The sequence below is a fragment of the Pantherophis guttatus genome, chromosome 18 (assembly GCF_059756535.1).
Source record: "Pantherophis guttatus breed Tessera chromosome 18, ASM5975653v1, whole genome shotgun sequence".
Taxonomy (NCBI): Eukaryota; Metazoa; Chordata; class Lepidosauria; order Squamata; family Colubridae; genus Pantherophis; species Pantherophis guttatus.
In genome coordinates, this window is record NC_142080.1 from 6,958,229 (window position 1) to 6,973,445 (window position 15,217).

Genomic DNA, 15,217 nt, shown 5'->3' on the forward strand with positions numbered 1-15,217 from the left:
GGCTTGGTTGACTCTTGCCGGGTGATGATGTAATGAAAGGGCGTTTGGGCAATTCTTACTATGGCTCTCCCTGAAGGAGGTAGATCTTTATTATGTAGAATAGACTGGCCCAGGCCTTAATGGCCCATTGACAAAGGTGGGGTGGGGGGGCTGAATTTCTGCCTCCCTTTTAGGGGAAATATTCTGCCCTTTTGAATATTTCCTAAAATATCTTGTTTTCCTAGGAGAGGGGTGGGTGCTAACTTCCTAGAGGACCATTTTTCACACAACTGTTGCAGCATCTCCCATATGGCCACATGATCAAAATGCAGACCCTTGGTCAACTGACTCATACTTATGACGCTTGCAATGTTCCCGGGATCATATGATTCCCTTTTGCGACCTTCTGACAAGCAATGGGGAAGCCAGATTCACTTAACAACCGGGTTACTAACTTAACAACGGCAGGGTTTCCGTTAGCAACGGTGGCAAGAAAGGTCGTAATATTGGGGCAAAATTCACTTCATAAATGTTGTCAGGTTTTGAAGTCGTCTCAAATAAATTGCATTTCAAACAAAGTCTTTGATGAAAAACTCCCATTTATTAAGCATGACATCCTAACTCCGACTCCATTGCAGTCAACATTGACTTCCAGACCCAAAATCCTCCCTTTCCGTTCCCCACTCCTCTGCACTCATTGGCCATCTTCCAAGTCACTCTACCCCCTAATCTACTGCTCCAGCTCAAAGGAATTTCCCCCCTCCCACCCATCTCCTAGGGGATATTATCTCCAGGGAAAATAAGTAGGTGAAAAGTCAAACGTCCCTTTCCAGACGCCTCCGCTTCTCCTTCTCATGTCAGCACTAGAGTAAATGCAGCTTGAACTGCTGACAAATGTCTTGCTTAGCAACAAAAATATTTGGGACTCAATTCTCCCAACAGTGCTTTTTTCCAAGAGGCATCTGGACTTTGTGGTTTTTTTCTTTGAAGACGTTTCGCTTCTCATCCAAGAAGCTTCTTTAGTTCAGTTCTGAAAATTCAAGAATTCAAGAGGTAATTGGACTTTCCTGTTTTTCTTTGAAGACGCTTCGCTTCTCACCCAAGAAGCTTCTTCGGCTCTGAAGCTTCTTCGGCTCCTTCCATTCCCCTCCATCCAGTCAGAGCTGAAGAAGCTTCTTGGATGAGAAGCGAAACGTCTTCAAAGAAAATCCAGGGACTCCAGTTGCCTCTTGAAAAAAAGCAAGGTTTGGGACATCCATGACCTGGACGACTGAGAATCTCCACTGACATTTGGGCTCAATTGCGGTCATAAGTCAAGAACTACCAGTGGTGAAATCCAATTTTTTTTACTACCGGTTCTGTGGGCGTGGCTTGGTGGGCGCGGTGTCTTGGTGGGTGTGTCTTGGTGGGCGTGGCAGGGGAAGGATACTACAAAATCTCCATTCCCTCCGCACTCCAGGGGCAGGATACTGCAAAATCTCCATTCCCATCCCACTCCAGGGAAAGGATACTGCAAAATCCCCTCCCCACTCCAGGGGAAGGATACTGCAAAATCCCCTCCCTACTCCAGGGGAAGGATACTGCAAAATCTCCATTCCCTCCCCACTCCAGGGGAAGGATACTGCAAAATCCCCATTCTGTCCCCACTCCAGGGGCAGGATACTGCAAAATCTCCATTCCCATCCCACTCCAGGGAAAGGATACTGCAAAATCCCCTCCCCACTCCAGGGGAAGGATACTGCAAAATCCCCTCCCTACTCCAGGGGAAGGATACTGCAAAATCTCCATTCCCTCCCCACTCCAGGGGAAGGATACTGCAAAATCCCCATTCTGTCCCCACTCCAGGGGCAGGATACTGCAAAATCTCCATTCCCATCCCACTCCAGGGAAAGGATACTGCAAAATCCCCTCCCCACTCCAGGGGCAGGATATTGCAAAATCTCCACTCCCATCCCACTTCAGGGGAAGGCTACTGCAAAATCCCCTCCCTACTCCAGGGGAAGGATACTGCAAAATCTCCATTCCCTCCCCACTCCAGGGGAAGGATACTGCAAAATCCCCATTTCCTCCCCACTCCTGGGGAAAGGATACTGCAAAATCTCCATTCCCATCCCACTCCAGGGGAAGGATAATGCAAAATCCCCATTTCCTCCCCACTCCTGGGGAAAGGATATTGCAAAATCTCCATTCCCACCCCACTCTGGGGCAAGCCAGAGGTGGTATTTGCCAGTTCTCCGAACTGCTCAAAATTTCCGCTATCTGCTGGATTTCACCCGAGAACTACCCTATACCCTATCGCCCTTACTAACCGGCTGAACTGGATGAGCGAAGAGACTTTTCAACAGTCATGCTGAAGGATTACTTGCAATCTAAATTACTTGCAATCTAAAAAAAAACCATGCCAAGTTCCATCTGGCAGGGGATAATGGGGTTTGCAGTCTAATGGCCAGAGTTGGCCAAGTTTGATGGTTTTTTGCAATTTAATATCCATTGCTAGCCAAGGGTTGCAATTCGAACGCTGTTTTTTTTAAAAAAAAAAACCAAAGAGAAATTCCTTGTGTGTCCAATCACACTTGCCCAATAAAAAAAATTCTATTCTGAATGATAAACTTTGCCATCCGGTTGCATGGATGGTAGCCCATAATAAGCACCACATTATTAATGAAGTGGTATATAAGTTTAAGTATTAGATAGCTAGCTATTAAGAAAAATATTTACAAGCTCTTTAGCAAGCAAACCCTCTCTTAAAACAAAGCACAATTTGGCATTAAAAAAAAAAACTTTTAAAACTTCTTTAAAAAATTCCCAGGCAAGAAGTAGCTACGTCAGCAACGCTTGATTGACAGATTGGCCTGCCATCTGTCGGCGGGTTGGACTAGATGACCTACAAGGACCCTTCCAACTCTGTTAATCTGTATCTGTAAGAAGGGAGGCTTATCCCAATTGTCCCCGCCTCCTCTGAGCGGGGATTGGTGCAGCCGGAGCGGCGGTCGAGCCTATAAACGGTAGCGGCTGAGGAGAAGTGGGCGAGGCTTAGCGGTGCCCCCTTCGCTTCTCTGTTCTTTGGGTGGTTGTCGCTGTGCTCAGGTGGGGGGGGGGTTGTAAAAAAAAGGGCGGGAAAATTTTGGCGGGAAGCGGCTTAGTGGGCAATGGTGTAAGAAGAAGCGTGGCCATTTTTTTCCCTTCATTTTTTTCTATTGGTGTCTTTCACGGCTCTCCACAGAGACTGCCATTAATCTCTTTTTTGCATGAAAAAAAAACCCTGCTCCCATTTGAGGGTGTGTGTTTGTCTAGTGCGCAATTGAAGCTCCATTTAACCAAGCAAAATAAGGCATTTTTGAGGAGGGTTTTCCCCCTCACCCTAAAACTTCATCCTGCAGTCCTGTCAGGATGGCAAAACAAGTGCTCCCCTCAAAGGAAATGTACCTGCTGTGGTTTTATTCAGAAGGGGGAGAAATGCAACTCAAAGGATGTTTTTTTAAAAAATATATAATTAGGAGGAATGCAAGTGTTGCAAAACAATGTTTTTTGCATTTGTGGATTTAAAAAGAAAAAAGTGGCTAGCCCATTAAAAAAAAAATATGGAAGAGGAGAAAAAAATGGCAGGGATGCAATTTGGGGGCAGGTTTGAAGATTTAGGAGATAATCATCCCAGTCCTGACAGGTTTAGTGTTTGGAAATAGTACTGAAATTACTATTATATTTAAAGATTATATGAATAATCTTTAAAATTGATTTATCTCCATGCGATGCTTAATTCATATCTGCTGGTGTTAGAAACAACAAATAAAAATAAAATATGTTAAATAAAATGTAAATCTTAATTGGGAATCATTTCAGATGAGTCCTGTGTGGGTTTATTTAACCCCAAGCCCCAATACCACTTCTGTGGTATTTATTTTTTATTTATTTTTTTGATAGCAAACTATTTGCTCTGTGTTTTACGGGATCCCTTCCATAATGGATCCTTCTTGTATTATAATTTGCATGATAACGAAGTATGTCATTGAGTTTAGGATGAAGTTTTGAATTTTTTTCTAAGTTTTGAATTTATTTCCACTGAACAGCATGTTAAGGGCTACAATCAGATGGGATTTTAAAGCTTAGAATTCAAAACAAACTCAGAGCTGTTCTTGAATGCTGTATTGTCCACGTGCATTGAGTTATGAAATAGGAATAATACTCTTTCCTAGATAATCTGTAATATAATTAGATTAGCCCATCAATGTAACCATTGTAGTTTAAATTGTGGTTTGTAGCCTAGAGTGTTTGGTAAAGCCAAACTGAATAACTTATACCACAATCAGAGCAAATCATTGCTTAGTGCAGTGTGTGTTCCTATTTATTTATTTAAATTTCCATACTGTCCATTTTAGTAAGCATCTTGGGAGTTTACCAAAAATATATGTACACAACATATATACTCCTTGTCTACTTTTGGGAGAAAGTGGATAGTAGGGTTAATTCAAGCACGAATATTAAGCTGTGGTTGTACAAATTCAGAGTAGCTGCAACATTGCTTTTTGAGTCTTGAAATCTCCTTAAATCGGCTATCTTTTTAAATGAAGTGCTGCTTTTATTGCAGATAGAACTTCGCCCATTGACCAGTAAAGATACAGTCAATGAAATGAGCAATACAAAACTATCCCTTTAACAACAAGAACTATTCGCAATAATTTGTGGGCAAACGTACACACAATGTAGCAAAATTTTGCTACTTTTAGAGAAATAAATTTAACTTGTTTATTAAACAATGCAGATAAAAGCTATTGAGGTGCCCCAGAAATTGAAATAAAACAGGCAATCGACCGGTGACAAATGTCCCTATAGAACTGGCAATAGAGAAGAATATGGGCAGAATATGGGCTATAGTTGCTAATAGTTTTTGTTGTTAGGGGAAAGTTTTGTGTTGCTCATTTTATTCATTGCATTTTTACTGGTTAAAGACCATAACTTAGTATTTTATTGCGTTTCAGTATACTGTAGAGTTCTGTTTTGACCCACCCAATGCTTGGTGTGTAGTATACATGGAATAATTATGTCTTTTCAGCAATATATGCATCTTGGGTTAAGCAAATAGTTGCCACCTACTTTGTGAGTGGCTATTTTGAGACTTTCCCATTTCTCCTGCTGGGGGCATGGAGAAACAAAATAGGTAAATCTGATGATAGAAATTGGAGTGTAATTTAACTATAGTGCTAGCTGAGTCTTGAAGGAGTTTAATGTGTTGGGAAGAATAATATTCAATGTGGCTGCTTTAAATTTGATGCATGAATGTGTTTCTCCTCCCAGGAAGGCCATTTTGGGGCCTCTACTATCAACCACCTCAAAGAAAAATGCGAGACAACCATAGCACTTGTGTTCCTCCTACAGTCACTGCTGTAGTGAAGCCAGGGAGCGCACGACAACGCAGCACGCAGGGTGCTTTGGTTACTGGTGGTTCTACACAGGGGCTTGAGAAGGAACTTTCCACGACAACCTTGAAAATTTCACAGCAGCCATTTTTCCTGCTACACAGAGAAGAACAAGAAGCATTCTTCAACCTCCTAGGTCTAGTAGTCGTATCTACTCAAGGAGTGCTAGGACTCAGCACTCCTTGGGACAGAGATGGACAGCATTCAAAGCCCAGCTAGCCTGCAAAATGACTTAATTGATACACAAAGTTTAACCATTGTATCATTTGCCCAATTTTCTGTATGGCAGCACAGTGCCTGACAGATTGCAAACCTTGCCTTCAAATCTCTCCACCACCACCAACCCCACAATTAAAAAAGAAATGCAATCACACTCTCTCACTTAAATGTGATGGGATTTAATAGAAGGGCAGTTGGATCTTTAAAATCACATCATGATTTCTAGGATCCAAAATGATTGCTGTCCAACCTCTGGTTTATGGTCTTGTGTGATATGTTTTTTTTCAGTAAATCATGGCTTAGCTGATTTAAGACATCTTCTTCACTTCAGAATGGCAAAATGTTTTATTTTAAGTCAATCAGGGAAAGACAAAAGATTTTTAGAATAGGTAGCTTTGGGATGGTATGGCTAAAAGCTATGTCTGAGAATGTATAGGTTAAATTAACAAAAATTAAGGTTACTGACATTTAAAAATATGTTCAGGAAAATGTTGGATCTCCTCTTTCCCACTCAAACATGGGGTGATGTGTTTTTTTTGGGGTGGGAAAGCTAATATATCGAATCTCTTTTAATGATTTCACCAGTTTTTCCCGTTTTTCTGATTCTAAATGCATGGCAAATTCTATAGTAACAGGATGTAATGCTCATTGTGCGTTATGCTCAAGAGTTGGGTTTATTTAATAATATTTTTCAGATGCTATAAAAATAGCATAAAATACTATAGGTTGCCTTGTATTACCTGAATTTAAACTTTGTCTGTAATAATGAATCATGTAGCTTAAATTGGATCCCTCTATTTCTCATCAGAGGATGGCTTGGTACAAGACTTCCTGTCCATGGACACGTGTTACAGAATCTCAGATAAGGTATGTTTCCTGTTATGTTCGTGCAACAACACTTCCAGTATTAGATCAATATTGTGTTCTTAGTTTTACAGCTCAATTTTAATTGACAATATTGGAAGCTTACTTTTCACACAAATAGACAGGATGTTCCAGAATAGGCTTCTGTTTATTTGTTTTCATAAGAGACTTAACAGCTTTTGTTAAAATAACAAAACAATTTTTAGCAGGCAGTGGGTAAAATGACCTTTGCCTCCATTTTCCAGAGTATATTGTTCCAGTTCCCAGAAAAATAGGTTATACTGGTTATCTCTTTTCTTTATACATTCTGTTCCCCCAAACACCTCCCCACCTAAACAAATGCAGGTGGACCTCAACTTACAACCATTAATTTAGTAACCGAAATTACAATGGCACTGAAAAAGTGACTTGTGACTGTATTTCATATTCAAGTCTGTGGCACGGTGTGGCAGCATCCCCATGGTCAAATGATCAAAATGCAGCAACTGACTCATATTTATGATTGTTGCAGTTTCCCGGGATCATGTGATCACCTCTTGCAACCTTCTGACAAGCGAAGTCAATGGGGAAGCCAGATCCACTTAACTGTGTTACTAACATAACAGCTGCAACAACTCACTTAACAACTGTGGAAAGAAAGGTCATAAAATGGGGAAAAACTCATTTAGCTATCTTGTTCATCAACAGAAATGTTGGGCGCAATTGTAAGTTGAGGGCTACCAATATATCAAGGAAGGGCTATTACATTCTATTTTCTTTTTTAATGTAGACGCTCCTTGTTTATAGTATGTAAGGAGTAATTGTAATATAGTGTGCCAATTGTTTTATAGCTGTACTGATCATAGTTAGAAGCATACCAGAAATAAAACCTGTTCTTAAATTGGACACTGGTAACCCAAAACTAGAGCTAGTTGGTTAGTGGTAAAGGTATCAGACTAAAATTCAAAAGATCATGAGTTCTAGTCCTGCTGTAGGAATGAAACCAGCTAACCATAGTGATAATATTAGTTTGGACTTAAATTCACAATGACAGTTCTTCCCGTGTTTTGCATTCGCACCAGGAGGCAACATGGCAACAGCATGCTTAATTGTTTACATAGCATAAGCTACCGTGATAATGTTATTTAGCAACCCAAACTCAACCATTCAAGAGAAGATAAAAGTTTTTCCCAACGCAGAGCTCCTGATGCTATAACTGCAAATGTGTTGGGTTTTTCTGTGACTTTTGTGTTCTTGGTGGATTTCTTTAGTAAAGGAAATTTTTTAAAAAACAGCCTACTAGGAAGGGCTTAGCTGGCAAGCTGCCACTTAGTTTTTCCTTTCAATAACCTTCTGTCGTATCAGGGTAATTTGACTATTAAAGCCTCTTCTCAAAAGTCCACAGAGCAATAACAGCTTTCCTAATAAAAGCCAGTACCGGTATTTTGACTCTTTCAGTTCTGTTTCTATGCATGTACTTAGGATGATTTTTTCTTCCCTGTTCCCATATTACAATTCCGGTCTTTAAAAATATTAAAACTCACCTTTTCATTCAGTATCTTATAGCCATGACTATGATGTACTTTAAACGAGCTGGCCTACAAACAAAAGAATATACACGGATCAATCTCTTCATAGCTCTGTAAGTGGCACAGTTGTTATCTTTTGAGCTTCATGGTTGTCCTATTCATTTGTTTTGCTTTAAAGACTGCCAAGATTTTTGGCTTAGGCCATTTAAAGATATTAACGTATCTGGACAGAATTTAGGGCTGGAGATGGCTAGTTCATCTAGAAAAAGATCCCCTGAATTCACATTATTCAGAAATAATTCATAAGCAATCTTTAGATGATGTAGAGCAAAGGACATAGTGTAGAAGTGGAAAACATTTGTCTACATTATTATATTGACATTTGGTACTCTAATAGAAGAGGGTATCTGTAGCTTAAGAGTTGAATTGTGGAATCCTTGGTGCTCTCTGAGCTTGGTTGTTTGTTCTTAGATGTTTCATTACCAACTAGATAACATCTTCATTGCTAAAAGGAAGTGGGGTTTGTTTATGTACAGTACTTGCCCTCAGTGTGGGGAGGGGTTCTCCTTGGTACTTCCTTATTTAAGCTGTTATTTGGAATTTTTCCTTGCTTTCCACTACAAGTGGAAGATATAGGTTTTCTACCACCTTATTTCCATGTTCCAAGCTGTCCTTGAATGTGGACAACATTTGACTTTGTACTCTGACTGTTATAACTTTTTACAGTTGTAAAAAGTGATGGATTTCAAACTGAGAAAGTGACTCAGCCTTTCTTGAGAAATTATGCCATATTATGTCACTGAAGGAATCCCGGCGGCTTTCCCTGCTTCCAACATCTCTTTTTCCTAATTATAGGTACTTAGCCAATGACATGGAAGAAGACACGGAAGACTATAAATATGAAATCTTCCCCTGGGCACTTGGCGACAACTGGAGGAAACTATTTCCACAATTCTTAAAAATGAGAGATGGCTTTTGGGCTAAAATGAAGTACAGAGCGTTCGTGAGCCAGCGATGTTGCGATGAGGTCAGCTGCGGTTTAATCTGATTAAAACCGGTGGCTTGATGGAGGGAAGGGCAGAATTATTTCCCATACTGCAAAGGAAACCCTACAGTAGATATTGGCAGCGGGGTGGGGGAGTGATGGAGGATAACTGAGGGAAAGCAACAAATAATGGAATGAAATTTAATGTTGTGCATAGTATGCATATGGTGTGTCCAAAGTCATTCTCCTTGGAAAAAAGACACTTCCCTGATGTTCTGCAAAAACGATGGCCCAATATTCTCATTAGGTGTGTAAGACAGCTTCCTTGTCTCTGCAAGGTCTGTACTAGCTATTATCAGTTTTTTTTGTAGTTGCCTAACAAAAATATTTTTCTTTGCAAGTATGATTTTTAGCAGAGCGAGTTTGATATAATAGTTAAGACACCATGGTTAGAAAGTGGAAGACCAAGAGTTCTAGTCCTGCCTTAGGTACAAAGCAGAGGTGGGTTCTACTTACCTTTACTACCGGTTCACAACGGGGCTGGGCACACTCACTTAGCACATGCACGCTCTTCTGTGCATGCGCAGAAGCGTTCTGATGAGGTTGGGGTCAGTGGACAGAGCCTCCATCCAGTTTTACTACCGGTTCTATAGAACCGGTCCGAACCGGGGGCAACCCACCACTGGTACAAAGGCAGCTGGTTGACCTTGGGGCAGTCATCCACTCTCAACCCTAGAAAGAAAGAAGCAAGGGCAAAGCACTTAAGACAAACCTTGCCAAGAAAACCGCAGGGGCATGCCCACGTAGATGGCATACAAATTTAATAAATAAAAATAGATTTATGAGTGAATTGGACCAACTGTCTCCATGCATGTAAGATGAAAAGTAACACTCCACGTTAAACACTACAAGATTCAAATGTTCATTTTAATACATACTGCATTAGAAGTCTAGTGATACTTGGCATGGCATCTTTACATGTTGATAAATAAGTTGAAGATGCTGGGCACAAAAAAGAAAACACGCACCAAATTTAGCAAAGATTTATTGAGAAAAAGAGATGGGGTTTAACAGAAAAATTCCTGCATGTGGACCACTAAATTCCAGTGTATGTTAAACCAAAAAAATAATAATTTATTTTTCTTTCTAACTGCACGTACTTCAGCAAAGCAGCAGGTCTCTTCCCCTGAAAAGGGAGGTGTTAGTTCCGATATTGACATAACGGTCTTCTGAAACCAACTCTCATAATAACGATCAGGCTTCCTCTTATCTAGATAATGCTGAGAGAGCCCTCTCACTGGGCCTGGTCCCGTGAACGAGCATCTCACCACAGCGGGGCGCTGAGGAGTTACCTGAAGAATGAAAATGACTTCTTCCCCAGAGGGCCAGGTGTTACGCCCCCGGAGTGCCTTCTCTGCGTTTTGGATATGGAAGAAAATGTGGCTCAGATCACTCCCCCTGCCAGCGATCTGTTACCGTCAGAGGTGTTGAAAGGAGATTTGGAAAGCTGTCCTTTTCTAATGTTGGATTCAGAGACTAACTACACTGTGATGCAAAGTAAGTACTACTAACCGTGTTCAATTCATCTTTTAGGGGCATTTTGAATTAAACGCTCTACGATGAATGCAGCCTTTCGAAAATCTACATTTAAAAAAAAAATGAAAAACACATTCTTTTGAAATCTGTGTTTCAAAAGGAATGAAATATACAGCTTGTCCTCGATTTACGACCTCAATTGAGCCCAAAATTTCTATCCTGAGACATTTGTTAAGTGAATTTTGCTCCAGTTTAGGACTTTTCTTGCCACTGTTGTTAGGTGAGTTACTCCAGTTGTTAAGTTAGTAACATGGTTAAGTGAATTTGGTTTTTCCCGTTGACTTTGCTTGTTGGAAGGTCGCAAAAGGGGATCACACGATCCCAGGACACTCTGTCATAATATGAGTCAGTTGCCAAGCGTCTGAATTTTGATCACATGATCACGGGGATGATGCAACGGTCATAAGTGTGAAAAACGATCGCAAGTCATTTTTTTTCCAGTGCTGTTTTAACTTCGGTCACTAAATGAACTGTTGTAAGTCAAGGACCACCTGTATATTCTTTTGAAATCAATCTTACACATTCCCCATTCGGTTTAAAGAGAGTAGGGTTAAAAGTTAGAAATAAACCTGTTGCCGAATAAGCATGTTTTTTTGGCTGATTTCCAATGACGGAAAGATCTGTTTAGCTTTTGTGGATCTGATAACCGTTCTAGATATCTGAACACATAACTGTTTCTACCCACAAGATTATTTATTTCACAGTTATCTTCACTGTTTGTTCATCCACCCTAGAGCAAATTGAACTTATCCTTTTATCGCTGTGTTGAAGAAGTTAACATTTAGTGTTGGGGCATTCACAGAGAGATAAACCGGTGCCAGTGTCTTGATAAAACTTCTGAGTGGTGAAATGAAGCTTACCATTTCTCCAATTCCAATCCAGGGTCCTTGTTGGAAGCGTCGCAGAAGTTTCTTCCAGCTCATAATTTGGGTTTTATCTTTCTGTTCAGATTTACGGCCACAACCGAGACCAGAATTTCCATTGCTAAGCAAAGCACCTGATTTTATGAACTTTTTTTTTTTTTGAGCCAGGGTTGTTTAGTGAGTCACTGTAATTGTTAAGTGGATCATGCCGTTGTTAAGTGAATCTGATTTACCCACCCATTGACTTGGCTTGCCGGAAGCCAGCTGGGAAAGTCACAAATAGGAATCACAGACGCTTCAGCAGTTAAAAATACATTTCGGTTGCCAAGCATCTGAATTTTTATCGTATGCAGGATCTGATCTGGGACCAGAGGTTTTGTCTTCTGAGCTTTCAGACTCATGCTGGAAGTCCATCCACAGGGACTTTCTCTCTAGCCATTTTATCATATGACTCATATGCGGATGCTGCAACTGTCATATAGGCGAGGACCCATCGTAAATCGCTTCTTTCAGTGCCATTGTAACTTCAAATGGTCACTAAATGAATGATTGTAAGTCAAGGATTACCTGTAGATCAGGCAGATACTACCAGGAATTGAATTTGATGTCCTTTGGGGAGCCCTTCCAATTCATCTATTTATTTAGCATAGGGAATAGCATACATGGACTAGCAATTTATATTAATGTATTATTTGAACTTTGCTTCAGATACCAACGCCTAGGCCATCTAACCATTGAAGCACAGCATCATTTAGCCCTTCCAATGTTAAGATTTTATAGGAGTAAATGCTAAATGAATGGTTTTAAGACAAGGACTACCTGTACAGTGGAGAAAGAAATCTACAGTTGGACAATTTCTTTACTAACACCAACTAAAATGGCATCAAAGATTCAAACCTCTTTGAATCTTTTAGAATTTTCCATCATGTTTAAGAAGTGCAGCATTCTGTCGTCCCACCCAATACAAGAATTTCGTCATTCATCACGATTACTTTTCAAACCAAATATATGTAGCTGCCCACTGCCTCCCCCCCCCCTAGTATAATTTTGACTATTGTGTGGTGTTTTGGATTACTTTTGAAAGTCCTGGAACGATGTAAAAATTTGAAGATTTATCTCAATTTCATCAAAGCATAGACACTTTTGGTAAGAAAGAGAGAGAAGTGAACATGGGATCTGACGGTTAGGATTATATGGGATTCTAAAAGTTATTTATTTATATCCCATTTTTATTGTTTTTACAAAATAACTCAAGCTGGCAAATATATTTAACATACCTTCCTTCTCCTATTGTTAATTTTAGAGTAAGAATTGAATGTGTTTTTTAAAATCTGTACTGAAGCAAGCCATTCGTTTTATTTCTTTTAGTATTGCACTTTGATCTTGCTTTTCATCTGACTCTTTTCAACTTTCTTTCACTTTTTGATTCATGTTTTTGAAATTTAACAAAATATTTTTAAAAAAATAAATTTTATTAAGACATCAACGAAAGAGTCGTGCAGCTGTAGCAGGGGTGTTTCTTCCAAGTTGGAAAAGAACGTGGCTATTTTAATGAACCCCAGATAGCTGTTATGTTCATCCTTTTTTGTTTCCAAGTACAACCTTCCCATGCAATCTGAAGCATTGCGTAGACCGAATCTCAACATCAATCTTTGGTAGTCTTACAGGGACCCACCATGGAGACAGATGGAAGAGAGAAAGATTGGCAATTTTTGGCATAATGTCTGACGGCTGAAGACCCCCTCTGCATACCAGATTTCCCCCACCGGAATAGTAATATTCATGGATGTCCTTCCATCTACATCTGCGGCATTCTATTTATAAGCACTTTATCTTCTTGTTTGTAAAGAGGACACTCAGTAATACTTATATATTCATAAGCTTTTTTTAATATACACATATATTTAAAAAAAAAAAAAGCTTATGAATTGTGACTTGTACAATACCAAAATGTGCCAGTTGGAATGACTCTTAATAAAGACGTCTAGAAGAACAGGCTACAGGGATATATTTTCAAACTTTTTAATCATATTTTACTCTGGTTCATTCGTAGCACCTTTATTTGCAGATTTACAAGCTATTTAAACGGCTGTTTTAGCCCAAAGGAATCTGGAACGATTTGCAAGTCAATTAAATAGTGGCACTCCCTGTGCTGAGGTATTCAGACATACAAGGGCAAAACAGAAGAAGAGAAAATTCGGACAATTTTTAGTTTGCTAACTGGTGCAGTCCTTGCAGTTGACGTTTATGGTGGAAATTTTGTGGAATGGAAAGCGAGAAGAGGGGTGGGATTTAAAGCCATTTCTCTCCTCAGCCATATCCTAATGCAGTGGCTATTTATTAGATTTCTGACTCACCTGTGTGCCTTGTTGGCCCTTCAAGCCAGCTGACAAAATATTAGAAAACTAGAATCAAATAAATGGAAAGCCATGGATAAAAATGGTAATTAACACGTTCCCGTTAACTATATTAATATAACGACAGGTGGGCCTGAAGTCTGAATGAGAAATTTCTGAAACAGATAGCTGGCAAGGATGTCCTATTTCTTACTTATTTATAAAATTCAGAAAGCATCCATCATCTCCATCATCTTTCTTTTTCCCAGTACAAATATGCTTTGATTTGGAGCAAAATTGAAAGACAAAAAAGGCCCTGAACATTTTGGGCGGAAAGTTAACCTCTCTCTCTCTCTCTTTTTTTGGAAGAATATGGTTTTCTGTTGTCCAGGCCCTAGCAACATTTTTAAATTGGGTAGAGAATGAACTGGAGCTGGCAGAATAAGGCAGATTTCTCAACCTTGGCAAAATAACAGGTTGCTTTTGCACTGGGTCGCACCCCTCCGTTTGTGTTTTAGCCAGCCTGTGTACAAAACCTGAAAATTAAACCATGGTTAGCCGTGGGCAAACATACTACAGAAAGTCAGGTTATAATAGAGGAAACCTACCCATGATCTAACAGCTGGAGTGTCTCAGCTTTGTCCCAGCCTCAACCTCTTTAAAAGTATCATTTATCTCTCCCCTGCATCCCATACAAAGGAGAAACCATCATCCAGACAGTGGTTGTCTGAATCCAAACAATTGCATGTAGTGTCAGAGACCAGTTTAGTGATGAAACCACTAGACTAGAAACAGGAAGACTGTGAGTTCCAGTCCCATTTTAGCCTTGAAAGCTGGGTGACTTTGGGCCGATCCTTTCCTTTCCTCTCCAGCCCATCCCACCTCACAAGGTTGATGTGGGGAAAACGGATAGAGGAAGCAGCCTTAAGTATCTTTGCCACCTTGAGTTGTTTTATTTAAAAGCGGGTAAAAATAATGAGAGGGACTTAACAATAACAGTGGGAAGGGACCTTGGAGGTCATCTAGTCCAACCCTCTGCTTACGCAAGAGACCTGAACTAGGGATTCGAACCACCGACAAGCTCAGTGTCTTAACCACTGAGCCACCTAGTCAGACTTCTTGGAAACGTCTATCAAAAAAAAGGGGGTGCCCCACTGGAAAACCTGGGACGGCCCCAACAAAGCGCCCTTGATCCTGAAACCTCCCCTAAGCCAGACCTGTGTATTGTACACTCACTAATCGACTTGCTGGGAGGGAGTGATGGGCGCTGTAGTCGGACGCCGCTGGAGAGCGCCCCGTTGGGGGGGAGGACAGACCCCCACTGGGTTTCCTAACCGCAGCCAAGACTAATGCAGCCGGTCCACTTCGCGCCTCTTATTCGCGCGTTAGGCTGCTAAACTCAAAACCCCCCAAAAAGTTGGGAAACCAGCTGTTTTGGCTTAGAGGGCTGCAC

General features: G+C 40.4%; 1 protein-coding gene across 3 annotated transcripts; it reads left to right on the forward strand.

Moving 5' to 3' along the window:
* Positions 1-3,144: 3,144 nt before the first annotated feature.
* Positions 3,145-13,421, forward strand: SPDYC (speedy/RINGO cell cycle regulator family member C). 3 transcript variants are annotated; one of them, XM_034424450.3, is made up of 7 exons: positions 3,145-3,257; positions 5,272-5,529; positions 6,421-6,479; positions 8,012-8,097; positions 8,840-9,011; positions 10,244-10,526; positions 13,096-13,421. In XM_034424450.3, the coding sequence occupies exons 2-7, from the start codon at positions 5,316-5,318 to the stop codon at positions 13,161-13,163; spliced, it is 882 nt and encodes a 293-aa protein (XP_034280341.2). In that variant the 5' UTR covers positions 3,145-3,257; positions 5,272-5,315; the 3' UTR covers positions 13,164-13,421. The 3 variants fall into 3 exon arrangements, with proteins under 3 accessions (XP_034280341.2, XP_034280340.2, XP_034280339.2); XM_034424449.3 differs by having other exon boundaries at positions 3,145-5,529; positions 13,088-13,421; XM_034424448.3 differs by having other exon boundaries at positions 3,145-5,529.
* Positions 13,422-15,217: the final 1,796 nt, after the last annotated feature.